The 14,813-nt window shown below is 44.2% G+C and overlaps 1 protein-coding gene across 1 annotated transcript in view; it reads right to left on the reverse strand.

Moving 5' to 3' along the window:
• The window catches only part of hsf5 (heat shock transcription factor family member 5), a 141,060-nt gene that overhangs the window by 32,548 nt on the left and 93,699 nt on the right, over positions 1 to 14,813 (reverse strand). The window contains 1 exon segment of the mRNA XM_038813971.1: positions 783 to 975. Coding sequence (XP_038669899.1) covers positions 783 to 975 — 193 coding nt within the window.

The following is a 14,813-nucleotide window of genomic DNA, read 5'->3' on the forward strand; positions in this document are numbered from 1 at the left end:
GTTCTTACCTCCCCCCACGTATTGGTATACTCTATCATAGTTATTTTAGCTTTGCTTGAACATTGCCTTTTAAAATGCTTCATATATGAACCATACAACTTACAAGTCAAGCCTGATTATTAGCAAATATATATTTCATGCCCAAATTTCTTCCTGATTCCAGGAGGTGACAAATCATTTAGCGGAGGGAACTAAATAGGTAGCCAAATCCTTCGGCTTACCAATGCTTTATGACCTTCACTGTGTAGTTGTAGCTATTTTGGATACACAGGAATCTGTTGAGACATTGGAAGGAATCTTATGTTCATCCTATAGAAATTTGATGGTAAGGCAAAATCCTGATGTGTGTAATATAAATTAAGCCTGCCTTATCAAAGTCACACTGAATTTCCTCTGACAATGTGACAATATTTTGTACTTTTTTTTGGAAAACTATGATTGTGATTTAGGCTAAGGAAAAGAAAAGGAAGTTGAGTATAGATCATAAGGAAACTCCACACACAGAATGATTAAGTCATGCAGGTCAGTGTTGCAATACCTAGGACTTCATCAAAGAGAAAAACAGCGGAGTGTTGTAACCATCTGAAAAGTTTTATAATCTTAAAAATTATCCGATTATCTCCTCTCCCTATATTTAATCCTGAAACTAATATAACAAGAACTTCATGAAAAGTAACACAACCTTTGCTGTTTTGCGGCCTTTTTTAAATTAAACATTTTAGATGTTAAAATTCAGAAATTAGACGCATTTGTGCATAGCTTCTAGTATCAAAATTTCTTACCTGGAGACTTGGTCTGCTGGCCACTGCTTTGTCGTTGCCTTGATTTGATAGGGGTAGAGGAAGTAGTATTAGCTGCAATTGTATCTTTAGGTATATCGAAATCAGAAAGTAGTGCTGAAATAATGGTTCTTGATCGATCAGTGGTCTGGATAGAGTCCAAGGAGCCAGTCTGATAGTCAGTGCTCTGTACTGTCTGCAAGAATAAAATCTTAATTTAGAAAGCATCACATAATTACAATACTCAACAGTAATCTACTTTACCAAATGTTCCCCAGTATATAAGTGTTCATTGATTGTTTTATGCTATAGACTCTATAATTAATTTTGAAAGACTCCAATTTGCATTAATATTCAAGAATCAGCAGAAAATTCAAAAGTTCAACTGAAAACTTCAATGCAGCTCTCAATACTATATACATTTGGGGGTTTCAGTATACAGTAACCAACACCAACTTTGTAAATAGGCAGCATAGTAATATCTAGGGGATGAAGGTAACACATGTAACATAAAAAACGTAGGAATTGTATTGTCCATGGATTTTTTTCCCATTCAGAAGTGCCAATCTATTTTGTTCCTAACAGCATGGTAGCACAGTGATTAGCATTGTTGCTTCAGAGCTCCAGGGACCCAGGTTCGATTCCCAGCTTGGGTCACTATCTGTGTGGAGTCTGAACATTCTCCCTGTGTCTGCTTGGGTTCCCTCCAGGTGCTCCAGTTTTCTTTTTTTTTTAATTTTCTTTTTTTTTGTTGTTTTTTTTTAAATTTAGAGTACCCAATTATTTTTTCCAATTAAGGGGCAATTTAGCATGGCCAATTCACCTAACCTGCACATCTTTTTGGGTTGTGGGGGCGAAACCCACGCAGACACGGGGAGAATGTGCAAACTCCACACGGACAGTGACCCAGGGCGGGATTCGAACCCGGGTCCTCAGCGCCGTAGGCAGCAATGCTATCCACTGTGCCACCGTGCTGCCCCAGGTGCTCCAGTTTTCTACCAGAGTCCAAAGATGTGCAGGTTAGGTGGATTGTCCATGCTAAATTGCCCATGATGCCCAAAATGGTTAGGTAGGGTTACTGGGTTACGGGGATAGGGTGGAGGTGCCCTTTACACTGGTGCAGACTCGATGGGCTGGATGGCCTCCTTGTCACAGAAGCAGGACACAACTGCAGAAGGGCACTTAGTTCTGCTCCAACTGAGTAGTGTCAGCATAATGACTAGATAAGCAATCCTCTTGGAAAAGCGTATGTTCTAGAGTAGGGGTATTACAGTTATACCATTTGGAATGCCTTTTGAGTTTCTACTAATAACATTCCTACAATGGTGTTCTGTTTGCACACCAACACTACTTAGCTACTGGGAAAGTACCAAGTCATGTATGATCTCACCAGCCTTGATCATCATAGCACACAAAGCAATGAAGCAATGATTCTTGTTCTGTTCATTGTGAAACAGTAAAATATATTGAAATGGTTGAATTTGGAGGCAGATTGCTAGCACCAACCTACCAATCTCATTTTGGAGATCTTTCCCATATTCCTTGTCTTCCCCCTTTCCTGGGCTACATTTGCTGAAGTATTATGGAGAAAATGTCTTTGGTTCCTATAATTCTTCAAAGGAGGTTGACAGGCTGCTCTTTTTTTAAAATAAATTTAGAATACCCAATTCATTTTTTCCAATTAAGAGGCAATTTAATGTAGCCAATCGACCTTGGGGCTTTTCACAGTAACTTCATTTGAAGCCTACTTGTGACAATAAGCGATTTTTCACCTAGCCTGCACATCTTTGGGATGTGGGGGCGAAACCCACGCAAATAGGGGGAGAATGTGAAAACTCCACATGGACAGTGACCCAGAGCCGGGATCAAACCTGGGACCTCGGCGCCGTGAGGCAGCAGGGCTAAACCACTGCGCCACTGTGCTGCCCTTGACAGGCTGCTCTTTTGTCTTTCTATTGGTTTGTCCCACATGAAATTTCAGGGCACTGTGCCTCAACAACTTTGCAAATCATAGGCATTTCTTCATACTCTTAGCTACTCGCACCCCAAAACAGTGTCTTAACTGGCTTGAGGAAATGGCATCAAATGAAGCGCTATTTGAAAGCGAGGCATGTAGATAGGCTGAGAGAGGAAGAAACATTTTCCAGCTGGCCTCTGAATCTATTTTACTGAGAATTGGAACAGGACCACCTAGAAAATTCTCCTCCAAATCACAAACGATCCTGACTTGGAAATATATCATTGGTCCTTCACTGTTATTGGGTTAAAATCATGGAATGCTCTCCCAAGCAGCACTGTGGATGTAGCGACACAAAATGGACTGCAATGGTTTAAGGCAGCACCTCACCACCACCTTCTCAAGGGCAATTAGAGATAGGTATTATACTGAAATATAGAAATACTGGTATTGCAATCGAAGTTCAACTTTTTGAACAAATAAAGACAAGGGAAAAACTATATACAAGTTGCTGCAGGACATAAGACATCAGATTTATTTTAATGTACACCTTTTATGAATGTGTGGGATGGCATGCTTTTGGCAAGTTGAATCTGGAAAAATTATAAGTGAATTTGGAAGCTGTCTTCAATCCTCCAACTTCTGAATGTGTGTGTGTCCGTGCGTGCAACATTCATGTGTGTGTGTGCATGCAATCCACTTAGGAGAGGCAGATTGTCGACTGAGGGTTTTTTATTCATTCATGAGATATAGATATTACTGGCAAGGCCAGCCTTTATTTCACATTTCTAATTGCTCTTGAGAAAGTGGTGATGAGCACCAGCCTTGAATTGCTGCTGTCTGTGTAGTGATTTATTCTCATGGTGTTGCTAAATATGAAGTCTCAAGAGTTTTACCCTGCAACAATTATGGATTTCCAAGCTAGGATCATGAGTGATTTGGAGGGGAATGTGGTATTCCATGTGCTTGGTACTCGTGCCTTCTCGGTGGAAGAATTTTCAGGTTTGGAAGTTACTATTGAAGAAGCCTTGTGGATTGCTACAGTGCATCTTGGAGATGGTATGATGATGTACTGGTGGTGCAGGAATTGAACGTTTAAGATGGTGGATAGTGTACCAATCAGGTGGGGTTCTTGTCCTGGATGGTGACAAGCCACTTGAGCATCTAGCCAGGCTTTGAACAGCCTTGTGTTTTGCATTTGTGTTCTGCCATCACTGAGGATGGGAATATTCAGTGGGCCTCCTCGTCCCTTTAATTAACCGTGCACCACCATGCACAACTTGATGCATCAGACTGCACAGATTTGATCTTATCCACCAATTAAAGCAATATTGACAGTGGTTATCTGGTTTAATTTTGGCTCCATGGGTTTCTCGGGTTTCCATGACAGCAATTGAAGAGGCTGAAAACAAGACAGGGAAATATGCCAATAAGTAATCTGCACTTATAGCTGCTTTCCTATCTGTTTGTTTACAGTTCTTGCGCTGAGAGATTATTTTATAGACATCTACACTTTGGAGATGCGAAGGCTTGTTCTGCTCTTTGGAGCTCTATTCTATAAGATCAGCATGTGTTATATTTAGACTGCGTTATTTCAATCCGCAGATGAAGATCAAGATGACCAACTGCAGGAGCAGAAAAGTGTGCTGCTCATGAATCTGAAACTCTACAGCAGAAAGTGAATCGGCAGAAAGATGATGCTTGCAGGAGTCTGTTTCTGGTATGCGAGGTCTAATGCAAGGTGCTTGGATTTGTGGCTCAGGCTGGCTTCCCTTAGGTTTGAGGTGTAACTGACTGAATGAATGTGGCAATTAAAGTACCTACAGATCAAGTGTTCCTCAATTGCAATCATTTTCAGTCCATCAATCGGCAGCTGGTGTGCAAGCACAAGAAGATATTGATCAGATGTGCACAAGATCAAGATACCCAGGAGTTTTATGCTTTTGTCCTGTAGCAGTCCATCCACCTTGATTTCTTCGCAGCATGAAGCAGAGTACCAGTTGGCTGCTTGAAGATGTGATTCCTGTTTAAAACACTACTGATGACATCTCTCAGAAATCCGAGGGATGAGGCTCAGGAAAAATAGAATGAATGCCATATGATTACCAGGTTAAAGGTTAACTGCAGTGCCTTGATAAATCTTGAGGCTTCCTTCATGATCTCCAAAATTATTGTGGTGTACAGTATTCTACATTGCAATATGTCACAGTGAATTTTAGACCTGCAGGAGGAACAGGACACAAAGCATGAACCTCATCAGATGATCCTGAGGAGGAGCAGGAGAAGAAGCAGGTTCTGTTTAGGTTATAAAACTGCTTTCTGCATTGAATCCAGGAACTTGGCACCACTCTCCATTTGCTAATCTCCTGGATAACCTATAACCACTGCTTCTTTGTGTCACCTGCTAACTTCTTCCTCTCACCTGGAGGGAACAGTATGTCCCTCCTGGCTCTTACAGCACCCAACAGCACAGGCAGGGAAATGTTGTTGATGCATGGTGCAGCCTTTGCCCATCTTGACTCCACACTAGCAAGTCTGTGGCTCTCCATCCCAACACCAGGCTCATTCAATTTGGATGCTTGGAATGCCCCTTTAAATACTAGAGTTGAAGTCTTGTAATGTGAGTGGTCATTACCCCCGCTGATGTTAATTTGATGTAAAATCTGGAAGTAAAATGATAATTGTGTTATTCAGTTTAAAAGCCACTGACATATGTGCTGTACTTACTTATGGGTCTCTCATGCGTTATTGGTCCTTCCCATTCCAAGTGTGCATGTGCATTAAAATGTTCCATGTTTGAGCACCTCAGTTTTGTACTCCCGGGTAATTGGATGGTAGCTGGGTCACACTATATGTGCATCAAGCTGCTGTGTTGGAATTTCTAATTATAGTCAACAAGTGTGAGGGCAAAGGGTCACCCTAGTCAGAGTAATCTATTCAATTTCTTTGCACCATAAAAATGCAAGAACTGTGAATTATTGAAGAATAAAAACATCTTTAAAAATTAATTTACGCAATGTGAGCGTTGCTATCTGGGCCAGAATTTATTGCCCAATCCTAAGTTCCTCCATTTCACGGGGGCATTTGAGAGTCAACCACATTGCTGTGGATCTGGAGTCACACCTCGGCTAGACAAGGTAAGGATGGCAAATTTCCTTCCCTAAAGGACATTAGTGAACCAGATGGGCTTTTACGAAAATCAACAATAGTTTCATAGTCATGGACTTTTAATTCTAGATTTTTAATTGAAATCAAACTTCACCATCTGCCATAGCGGGATTCAAACCCAGGTCCCCAGATCCTGCCCAGGGCCTCTAGACTAGTATCTTAGTGGCAATTGCTGGTGCATCCAGGAGAATAGAAATTGATTTTGTAAGATAATATTTTGGTGCTCAGAAACACATTGAAAGGGTACAATCCATTCCTATTATTATACACATTAGGGTTGTGACTGGGAGCTATGTTAGCCACATGGGTTCATTTGGGTGGCACGGTAGCACAGTGGATAGCACTATTGCTTCACAGCTCCAGGGTCCCAGGTTCGATTCACGGCTTGCGTCACTGTCTGTGTGGAGTCTGCACGTTCTCCCTGTGTCTGCCTGGGTTTCCTCCAGGTGCTTCGGTTTCCTCCCACAAGTCCCGAAAGACGTGCTGTTGGGTGAATTGGACCTTTTGACTTCTCCCTCTGTGTACCTGAAGAGGCGCCGAATGTGGCGATAAGGGGCTTTTCACGTAACTTCATTGCAGTGTTAAGGTAAGCCTACTTGTGACAATAAAGAATATTATTATTATTTATGGCACCATCTCCCTTGGGAAGCCTGTAAATCATTAAAGCTCTGTGTTCTTTCCAATTGGTTACCAGGCATGTCATTGAAAAAAACATTTCCCCTGGTAAAGTGATAAATCTGTTTCTTCTGGTAAATATTATACGTTCCAGTATCACACCCAGGTGTCCAAATGCTCCATCACCAAAATTACGAGCATAGACGACATCCCCGACCTGAAACACCCACTCCGCTGCCCTCAGACTGTGTTGCCTCTTCTGCATCCCCTATTGCCACTCTACTTTGTTGCCGAGACTCGGAAAGGTCAGACTAAGACGGGTCCAGAGTTTCAGACCATCAATAGCTCCACAGGACTGACTCCTGTCATCACATGCATCGTTGTGCGATAACTAAAAAGGAGCCATGTCAACAGCATGTCCATGGACCCCTTGATTGCTTTTTAAGTCCTTTTTGAAGGTCTGGACCGCACTTTCTGCTCTGGAGGAGAGATAACATGGACGGTTCAAATATGCTGAATGCCTTTCCGTCGCATAAATACGACAAATTCCTTGCAAGTAAACGGCATCCCATTATTGTCACAAGGATCTCCAGGATCTCACTGGTGCTAAATGAACCCCGGAGCTTTTCAATAATGGCCCTGGATGTCATGGAGGTCATCCTGCATACCTCCAACCATGTGAGTGGGCGCCCACGATCTCAAGGAACATGGACCCCATGAATGGTCCTGCAAAATCCGCATGGAGGAAACCCATGGGCGTCCCGGTTATTCCCAAGGGTGAAGGGATGTTGGCGGCGGGAGTTTCTGAAATTCCTGGCACGCCGGGCAGCTTTGCACAACCCCCTCGACGTTTCCATCAATACCAAGCTACGAGACATAACTGCGGGCCAACATTTTCACTTTTGATGCCCCTGGATGACCACAGTGCAGGTCCTGTAGCAGGGCTTCCTGATCCTCTGGGGAGAGGCTACACAAGCTCCCGATAATATAACGCTATCCTCCAAACTGAGTTCGGAGAGCTTCTGGGTGAAAGATCGAAGGGTCACTGGAAGGGCCTCCTTTTTCCCGCAGCTGAACAGCATGAGGCGTAGCTTCACCAATTCTGGGTCCTGCTGTTGTGTGTGCCAGGTCAGGCGCACACCTGAACAGCTGTCGCCGGCAAGATGTCCATGCAATTAAATGTCGCAATCACCTCTTCCGCCACTGATGGGGTTCATGGGCAACAGCAGATGGCTGATGGTCATGTTCACACCCTGATGGTACTGGAAGGAACATTCGTACGCAGCGAATAGGAGCGCTCAATGCTGGATCCTAGCCGGTGCTATTGGCAGAATGCCTTCATCCTCCCTGAAGAGGCCAAGCAGCATCTTGTGGTCTGCTATAATAAAACAATGTCGCCCATAAAGGTATTGATGGAACTTCTTTATTCTGAAAATCACAGCCAAGCCCTTCTCTATCTATGCATAACGCCGCTCTGTGTCTGCCAGGGTCCTTGAAGCGAACGCAATTGGGTGTTCCATGTCGTTGTCCCAGCCATGGGCCAGCACTGTCCCAATGCTGTAGGGGGTAGCATCACATGTTAAAATTAGAGGTCTCGCCAGATCATAATGAGTATGAAGCTGTTTCGAACACAGATACTTCTTCATGGCAATAAAAGCCTTGCCTTGAGAAGCGCCCAGCACTAGAACATAGAACATAGAACAGTACAGCACAGAACAGGCCCTTCGGCCCTCGATGTTGTGCCGAGCAATGATCACCCTACTTAAACCCACGTAACCCGTATACCCGTAACCCAACAATCCCCCCGTAGTGTAAGGTTAATGGGGGGATTGTTGGGTTACGGGTATACGGGTTACGTGGGTTTAAGTGGGGTGATCATTGCTCGGCACAACATCGAGGGCCGAAGGGCCTGTTCTGTGCTGTACTGTTCTATGTTCTATGTTCTACTACGGGCAATTTAGCATGGCCAATCCACCTAACCCGCACATCTTTGGACTGTGGGAGGAAACCGGAGCACCCGGAGGAAACCCACGCACACACAGGGAGGACGTGCAGACTCCACACAGACAGTGACCCAGCCGGGAATCGAACCTGGGACCCTGGAGCTGTGAAGCATTGATGCTAACCACCATGCTACCGTGAGGCCCCAACTACTCCAAGTCCTTTCTCAACAGATGGAATGGAGCTAGCAGAGTGACCAATGAGCATCCCATAGTAGTTGACCAGACCCAAAAATGACCAGAGTTCGGCGATGTTCTTTGTAATTGGGACTTCCTTTTTAGCACGAGCCTTATCTTCCACCGGGTGCAGACCATCCTTATGCACCCTGTAACCGAGATAGGTTACTGCTCTGGCATGGAAGACACACTTACTGCACTTCAGTCTGGCCCCCACATTGGAAAAACTGCAGAGCACTTCCTGTAGGTTTGCAATATGTTCTATCTCTGAAGACTCCAGAATAACCATGTCATCCAAATAGACGGCCGCCTTCGATAGGCCCTGTAAGATATTCTCCATCGCCCACTGAAAAATCACTGAGGCAGAGGAAACCCCGAATGGGTTGGTTGCAAACGTTCTGGACTCCACGTTGAACTCTACCTGCAAGTAAGCATGGCTTATTTCCAGCTTTGTGAAGGAACATGCCCCAGCCAGTTTTGTGTACAAATCCTTGACCGGGGTATTGGATACCGGTCCAGATGTGAAGCTCTTTTCACGGTGAGCTTGAAAGCACACAGAGCCAGACGATTTCATTGGGCTTCACCACCGGCACCACAGGCATGGCCCATTCCGCAAACTGAACAGGGCGAATGACCACGAGATCCTTAGGCACCACAGTTCCATATTGAATTTCAGAAGTAGTGCCTAAAGAACAGGTATCACCCTGAAGTATTGGGGCTGAGCAACAGGATCTACATAGATATGAGCCTTGGCCAACTTTATCCTGCCAAGACCCTCCTGGAACACCTCGATCATAGAGATTCTTGATGCCATGCGGAAGAATAGTTTCCAGTCGAAACAGAGGACTCTTAATCAGTCTCATCCCAACCAGTCTGGACCGAGTCCCCACACCACAACCAAAGGTTGGCAGACCGACTGTGATCCCCATAATCTTTAAAGGCTCCCATGTGTAGGTTGCCAACCTCGGTTTGGTGTCATGCAAAGCTATTGGCATGATCACTGTACGAAGTTGCTGTAATGTACTGAGGTCGACAATGGAGATGGCGGTCTCAGTGTCTGTTTTATTCAGTACTGGATGATTATTGACCTACAAGGCGATATGGATTGATACAACTCTTGGAGCTGGGACACAGTTTAATTGCATTAAACTGTTGCCCTCATCTGGGGCATCCACGTGCAAGACCCTGTTTCATGATGACCGCAGTGGTTGTCACAGACAGTATTCCCTGCACTGAACAAGGTGACTGACCCTCATGAGCCCTTCGATCACACAGTTGACACTGTGGCTGGCTGTCACCTTCATCCTTGGGCGAAGTATCTCACCAGGTAGCGGCCGCGTCTGAGATCCGAACTCTACTACGGAATTACCTCGGGGGCTGACCTTTCGAAGGAAGTCTGGCCGGACAAGCACCCTCCCATGATCTAGAGGAAGCTCAAAATTGTGAGCAGCCCAAACTATGGACGCCATAGTCCATGGAAACCTGAAACTCCTGTAGACCTTTCTTTGCGTATTCACGAGAGAGGGAAAGCTCAATGGCCCATTTCAAATCTTGAGTGGTTTCCACCAATTTCTTTCTCTGTGTGGCTGCATTATTAGTACCACACACGAGCTGGTCCCTCAGCATCTCAGAGAGGGACGGCCTGAACTTGCAGTGTTCAGCCAGATGCCGTAGACGGGGCAAGAGGTCCATGACTGATTCACCAGGAGAGCGCACCGCCGTATTAGAAAGATACCGTTGCATAATTACAGAAGGCATGGGGTGATAGTGTTCCGAAACCAAAGTGACCAGTGTTCCGAAACCAAAGCGGCCTGCTCATCAAAGGATTTGGAGTCTGGTACAGCCGGAGAAGTCAAACGCTTTACGATCCCAGCCGTCTGGGCCCTGCAGGCAGTCAGGAGAAGAACGTTTTGTCGGCCTTCCCCAAAAATTGTGTTCGCCTGGAAAAAGTACCTCATGCGCTCCACATACTGGTTCCAATCTTACAGAGCTGCATCTAAGGCTTCCAACTTTCTGAATTACGGCATCTTAACTGGTACGACGTGATGTCTCCAAATAGCAAACTTCTGGCGGCTAGCTGAATCACCATGCAATTCTGGAGGTTCCTTTAACGCTCATCGCCAGTTTAATGACTCCGAGGAGGTTGGCGGTAAACGAATATCAATTTATTTGCACTATTCACAAAGGTCTACATAGCGCAGCACATCACTCCCAGTACAATCCTAGCTGGAGGACTAACCACACCAGGCCTTGCTTTTATGTTAGCACAAAACGAGCCTCAGGTGGTTGGCCTCCATTGCCTACCTGGGAAGCTTGTATTCCACAAGTCCCACAGGGAGATCAATGATGGTTTCCCCATGGTCCTCGTGGGGGTTATGACAAGTTCACTGCAGCAGAAGGCATAAATGACAATGCCCAAGGTCTCCATGGCATTACTCATAACATCCTGGAAAGAATGCTGTTCTGCAATTGCTCCTTCACTCCACAAATGGCCACTTCCTTTATAATATACTGATTTTATGCAAGTTACTACCATTTCTCTACAGTAATATATAAGATGAATATTCTCAGAAGAAAGCTCAGATGTTATGTCTGAAATGAAAGAAATAAATATAGATCTCTTCTGATATAGCCATGTAGGAGTGGTGTGGTCCCCCAAAAAAATGAAAATGAAATAAAGTAGGCTTCAAATGAAGTTACTGTGAAAAAGCCCTAGTCACCACATTCTGGCACCTGTTCGGGGAGGCTGGCACGGGAATTGAACCGTGCTGCTGACCCGCCTTAGTCTGCTTTCAAAGCCAGCGATTTAGCCCTGTGCTAAACCAGCCCCTGGTTTAGGTCCTGAATGACTGGTCATCTGATCCGCCCTAGGAAACTTGGAAAAACTATCCACTCAAAAAAATGACGTATAACTGAAAGCTAGCATTTAATACGGGGTGACAACCCAGCAAACTTTGAATATTGATGCTTATTTTGAAGCATCTTCCAACATTTTGAAGTGAACTATGATTCAGTATTTGGAACCAAAATAATTTTAACTTGAATGTTATACATATATACTTTCTGAATATTAAAATAAAAGTTGTTACAAGTTGCAACTGACTCTTGTTAATGTTAGAAGATAATATCTACTTGTAACCTACCTGTAACAAAATAATGAGGAATAGTCTGCAGACTTGCTTACAGCATATTGAAATTATAAATCGCAAAATTGAAGTAAAGAGCATAATAACAACTGTGTTCCTCAAGCTTAGAAAAATGTTCAATGGAACTTTAAATTTGAGAAAAAAAATAGTAAACAGATTAAGAGCATATTAATATAGAAACAATTATAACAGTGTAAGGATCCTTCCAGTTTATGTCATTATTTTCCCTTCCTTTTATTTTTGCCGTTACATTTTTGATCCATAGATGATTAATAGACATATGTCTTGGAGGCAAGCAGTCTGTATCTTTAATTCAAATGTAAGAATCCAGAAGGCTGTGTTGGTTTAAACAGAAGTTGCAGTACCAAAGAGAGAGATGGATTGGATTGGTTTAATTGATGGGCTGGTGGCCACTGAATTGGCCAAAAGGCTGCGTTCTGCCTGGTAACAGCTGGTGATTTGATCTTATCTCACTGGGATGCTTTTCAGAGTTCCAAAGTTTCAATTTGACACATGGCAGCAGAACGATAAGGGGTGGGATTCTGCGCAAATCGTCGGGGCGGGAAGAAACGGCACAAACTCTGGCGGGAACCACTCCGGCATCAAGCCCCCCCCCCCAAAGGTGTGGAATCCAGCCGGCGTGAGTTGGTGCATGCACGGGAGTGTCGGCTGGTGTCACCCCCGTGCATGCGTAGGGGGGGATCATCAGCTGCGATGGCCGACGAGGAGGAATAGAGTGCCCCCATAGTATAGGCCCACCCGCGAATTGGTGGGCCTGGATTGCGGGCCAGGCCACCGGGGGGCACCCCCCCGGGGCCAGATCGCCGCACATCCCCCCGAGGTCGCCCACGGAGCTGGGTCCCGCCGGTAGGGACCAACCTTAATTTACGCCGGCGGGACCTTCTTTAAACGGGCGGGACTTCAGCCCATCACGACCCGGAGAATTCGGGCGGCCCCGGGCCCATTGTGTCGCGCCGGTCCCCGACATTCTCCGAGGTGGGCCGCGATTCACGGCGGGGCGATTTTTGGGGGGCCGGAGAATTCGGAGAACGGCGGGGAGGGATTCACGCTGATCCCCGGCGATTCTCCGACCCAGCGGGGGGTGGGAGAATCCCGTCCCAGAACCTCTCCATTTTTCTCCAGAACAGCTGTGTACACTGTTTCTGAACTGGCAGAGAGCCTTGGTGAATCTATTTACAGGAGAACCATTATATGTGCAAGCAAAGTCCGGAAAGCCCGCTGTGGGTGCATTCTCTCCCCAGAAGGTATGGGAGTGCTATCTTCCTGAAACTACAGAAGCCTGAATGCAAACCCTGAGCTGAAAGCAACATTTGAACAAAATAAGGTGCCTCTCCAGAAAAAGCTGTGAGTAATGCATTTTTAACGACAGAGAAACTGAATGAATCTACAAAGAAGATCACTACAGGCTATAAATCAAAGACTTTAATCTGCAAGTTTGCTGAGAAGAAAGTGTGCTAAGAACCATCATCTGAAACAAAGACTCTTTCTCCCTTTTATTTATGATTTTTACCCCTTTACACCCCTTTGTGTTTGTCTGTCTTGTGTGTGTGTAGAGGGTGGGGGCAAGTTAAAGTGGGAATTAGGTATTAGTTAATAGTTAATGAGTTGTATTTGGTGCATATTTCATTATGGTTCTTTTTATAAATAAACAGCAAATATGTCTACATTTACAAAGCTGCTGGCTGTGATTATTGGGCTGCCAAGGGCCAAAGCCTTCAGGAATTTTTATCAGAATTATTGGTTAATTCACTTGCGTTGTGACTCCGGTGTACATGGGCTGGAATTGACCACGCACTGGCCCAGGGTATTGTAACGACAAGGAGTAGGCCATTGTTTCAGAAGCCTGTTTCAACATTCAAACTAGATCATGGCAGATACACTCAAATCCATTTTTGTACTTTTGCTCCATATTCCTTGATATTTTTACCCAACATAATCTACCTATCTCAGTGTTAAAGGCCCCAATTGTCCTAGCATTTAAAGGCATATGGGGAAGAGAGTTGCAGCCTTTTAATACTCATTGCATGAAGAAAGATTTCTGACTTTGTTTATAATGGCCTAGCTATAATTTTAATGTTAAGGTCCCTTGTTCTTGATTCTCATGTCAGAGGAACTAGTCCTTCTGCATCGACCCGAGTAAATCATTTAACCATTTTAAACACCTCAATCCCATCAATCTCACATCTCCTGTATTCAATGGAATACAAGTTTTTGTAACCTATCCCCATATTTAATCCTGGTAAAATTGCACTGTACCCCCCATAGCATAATGTATCTAATTTGAGATGTGGTGGCCAAAGCTGAATAAATAAATAGTTGGTTTATTGAAAAATATCATGGTGGCAGGCTCCCAATTGTGATAACAATACAAACAAAACAAGTAATCATAAGTTGTAAGATAGTTACAAGACAATCATTAAAATAAAGCATAAAATAATAAAAGGATTGCGTAATTATGAACATTTTAGTGTACAAGTAATTACAATATGTTGCAATATGCAGGTCTCTTTAATTTACAGAATTAAAGATATAAAGGTATACTGCACTCTGCATTTTGCATTAAAGTCCATTGGTCATATGGTGTCAGGTTGAATTTGTTAAATTCTAGGGTGGCATGGCCGAGCACAGCTGCTTCATGGCACCGAAGACATGGGTTTGATCCCAGCCCCAGGTCACTGTCCATATTTAGTTTTCACATTCTGCGTAGGTCTCACCCCGACAACCGAAAGATGTGCAGGATGTTGGATTGACCATGCTAAATTGCCCCTCAATTAAAAAAAAAAATTGGGTACTCTAAATTTATAAAAAGAAAAAAAAGACTGCATTAAATTCTCAAACATTTACATATTGTGAGTTTTATAAAGTAGGGATTGGGCTGTTTCATAGTGAATGTACAATATCTTATTTGGAATGGTGTCTTTTCTGCTTAATTCCAACACACATTTACTTT

This window comes from Scyliorhinus canicula, chromosome 12, assembly GCF_902713615.1.
Source record: "Scyliorhinus canicula chromosome 12, sScyCan1.1, whole genome shotgun sequence".
NCBI lineage: Eukaryota > Metazoa > Chordata > Chondrichthyes > Carcharhiniformes > Scyliorhinidae > Scyliorhinus > Scyliorhinus canicula.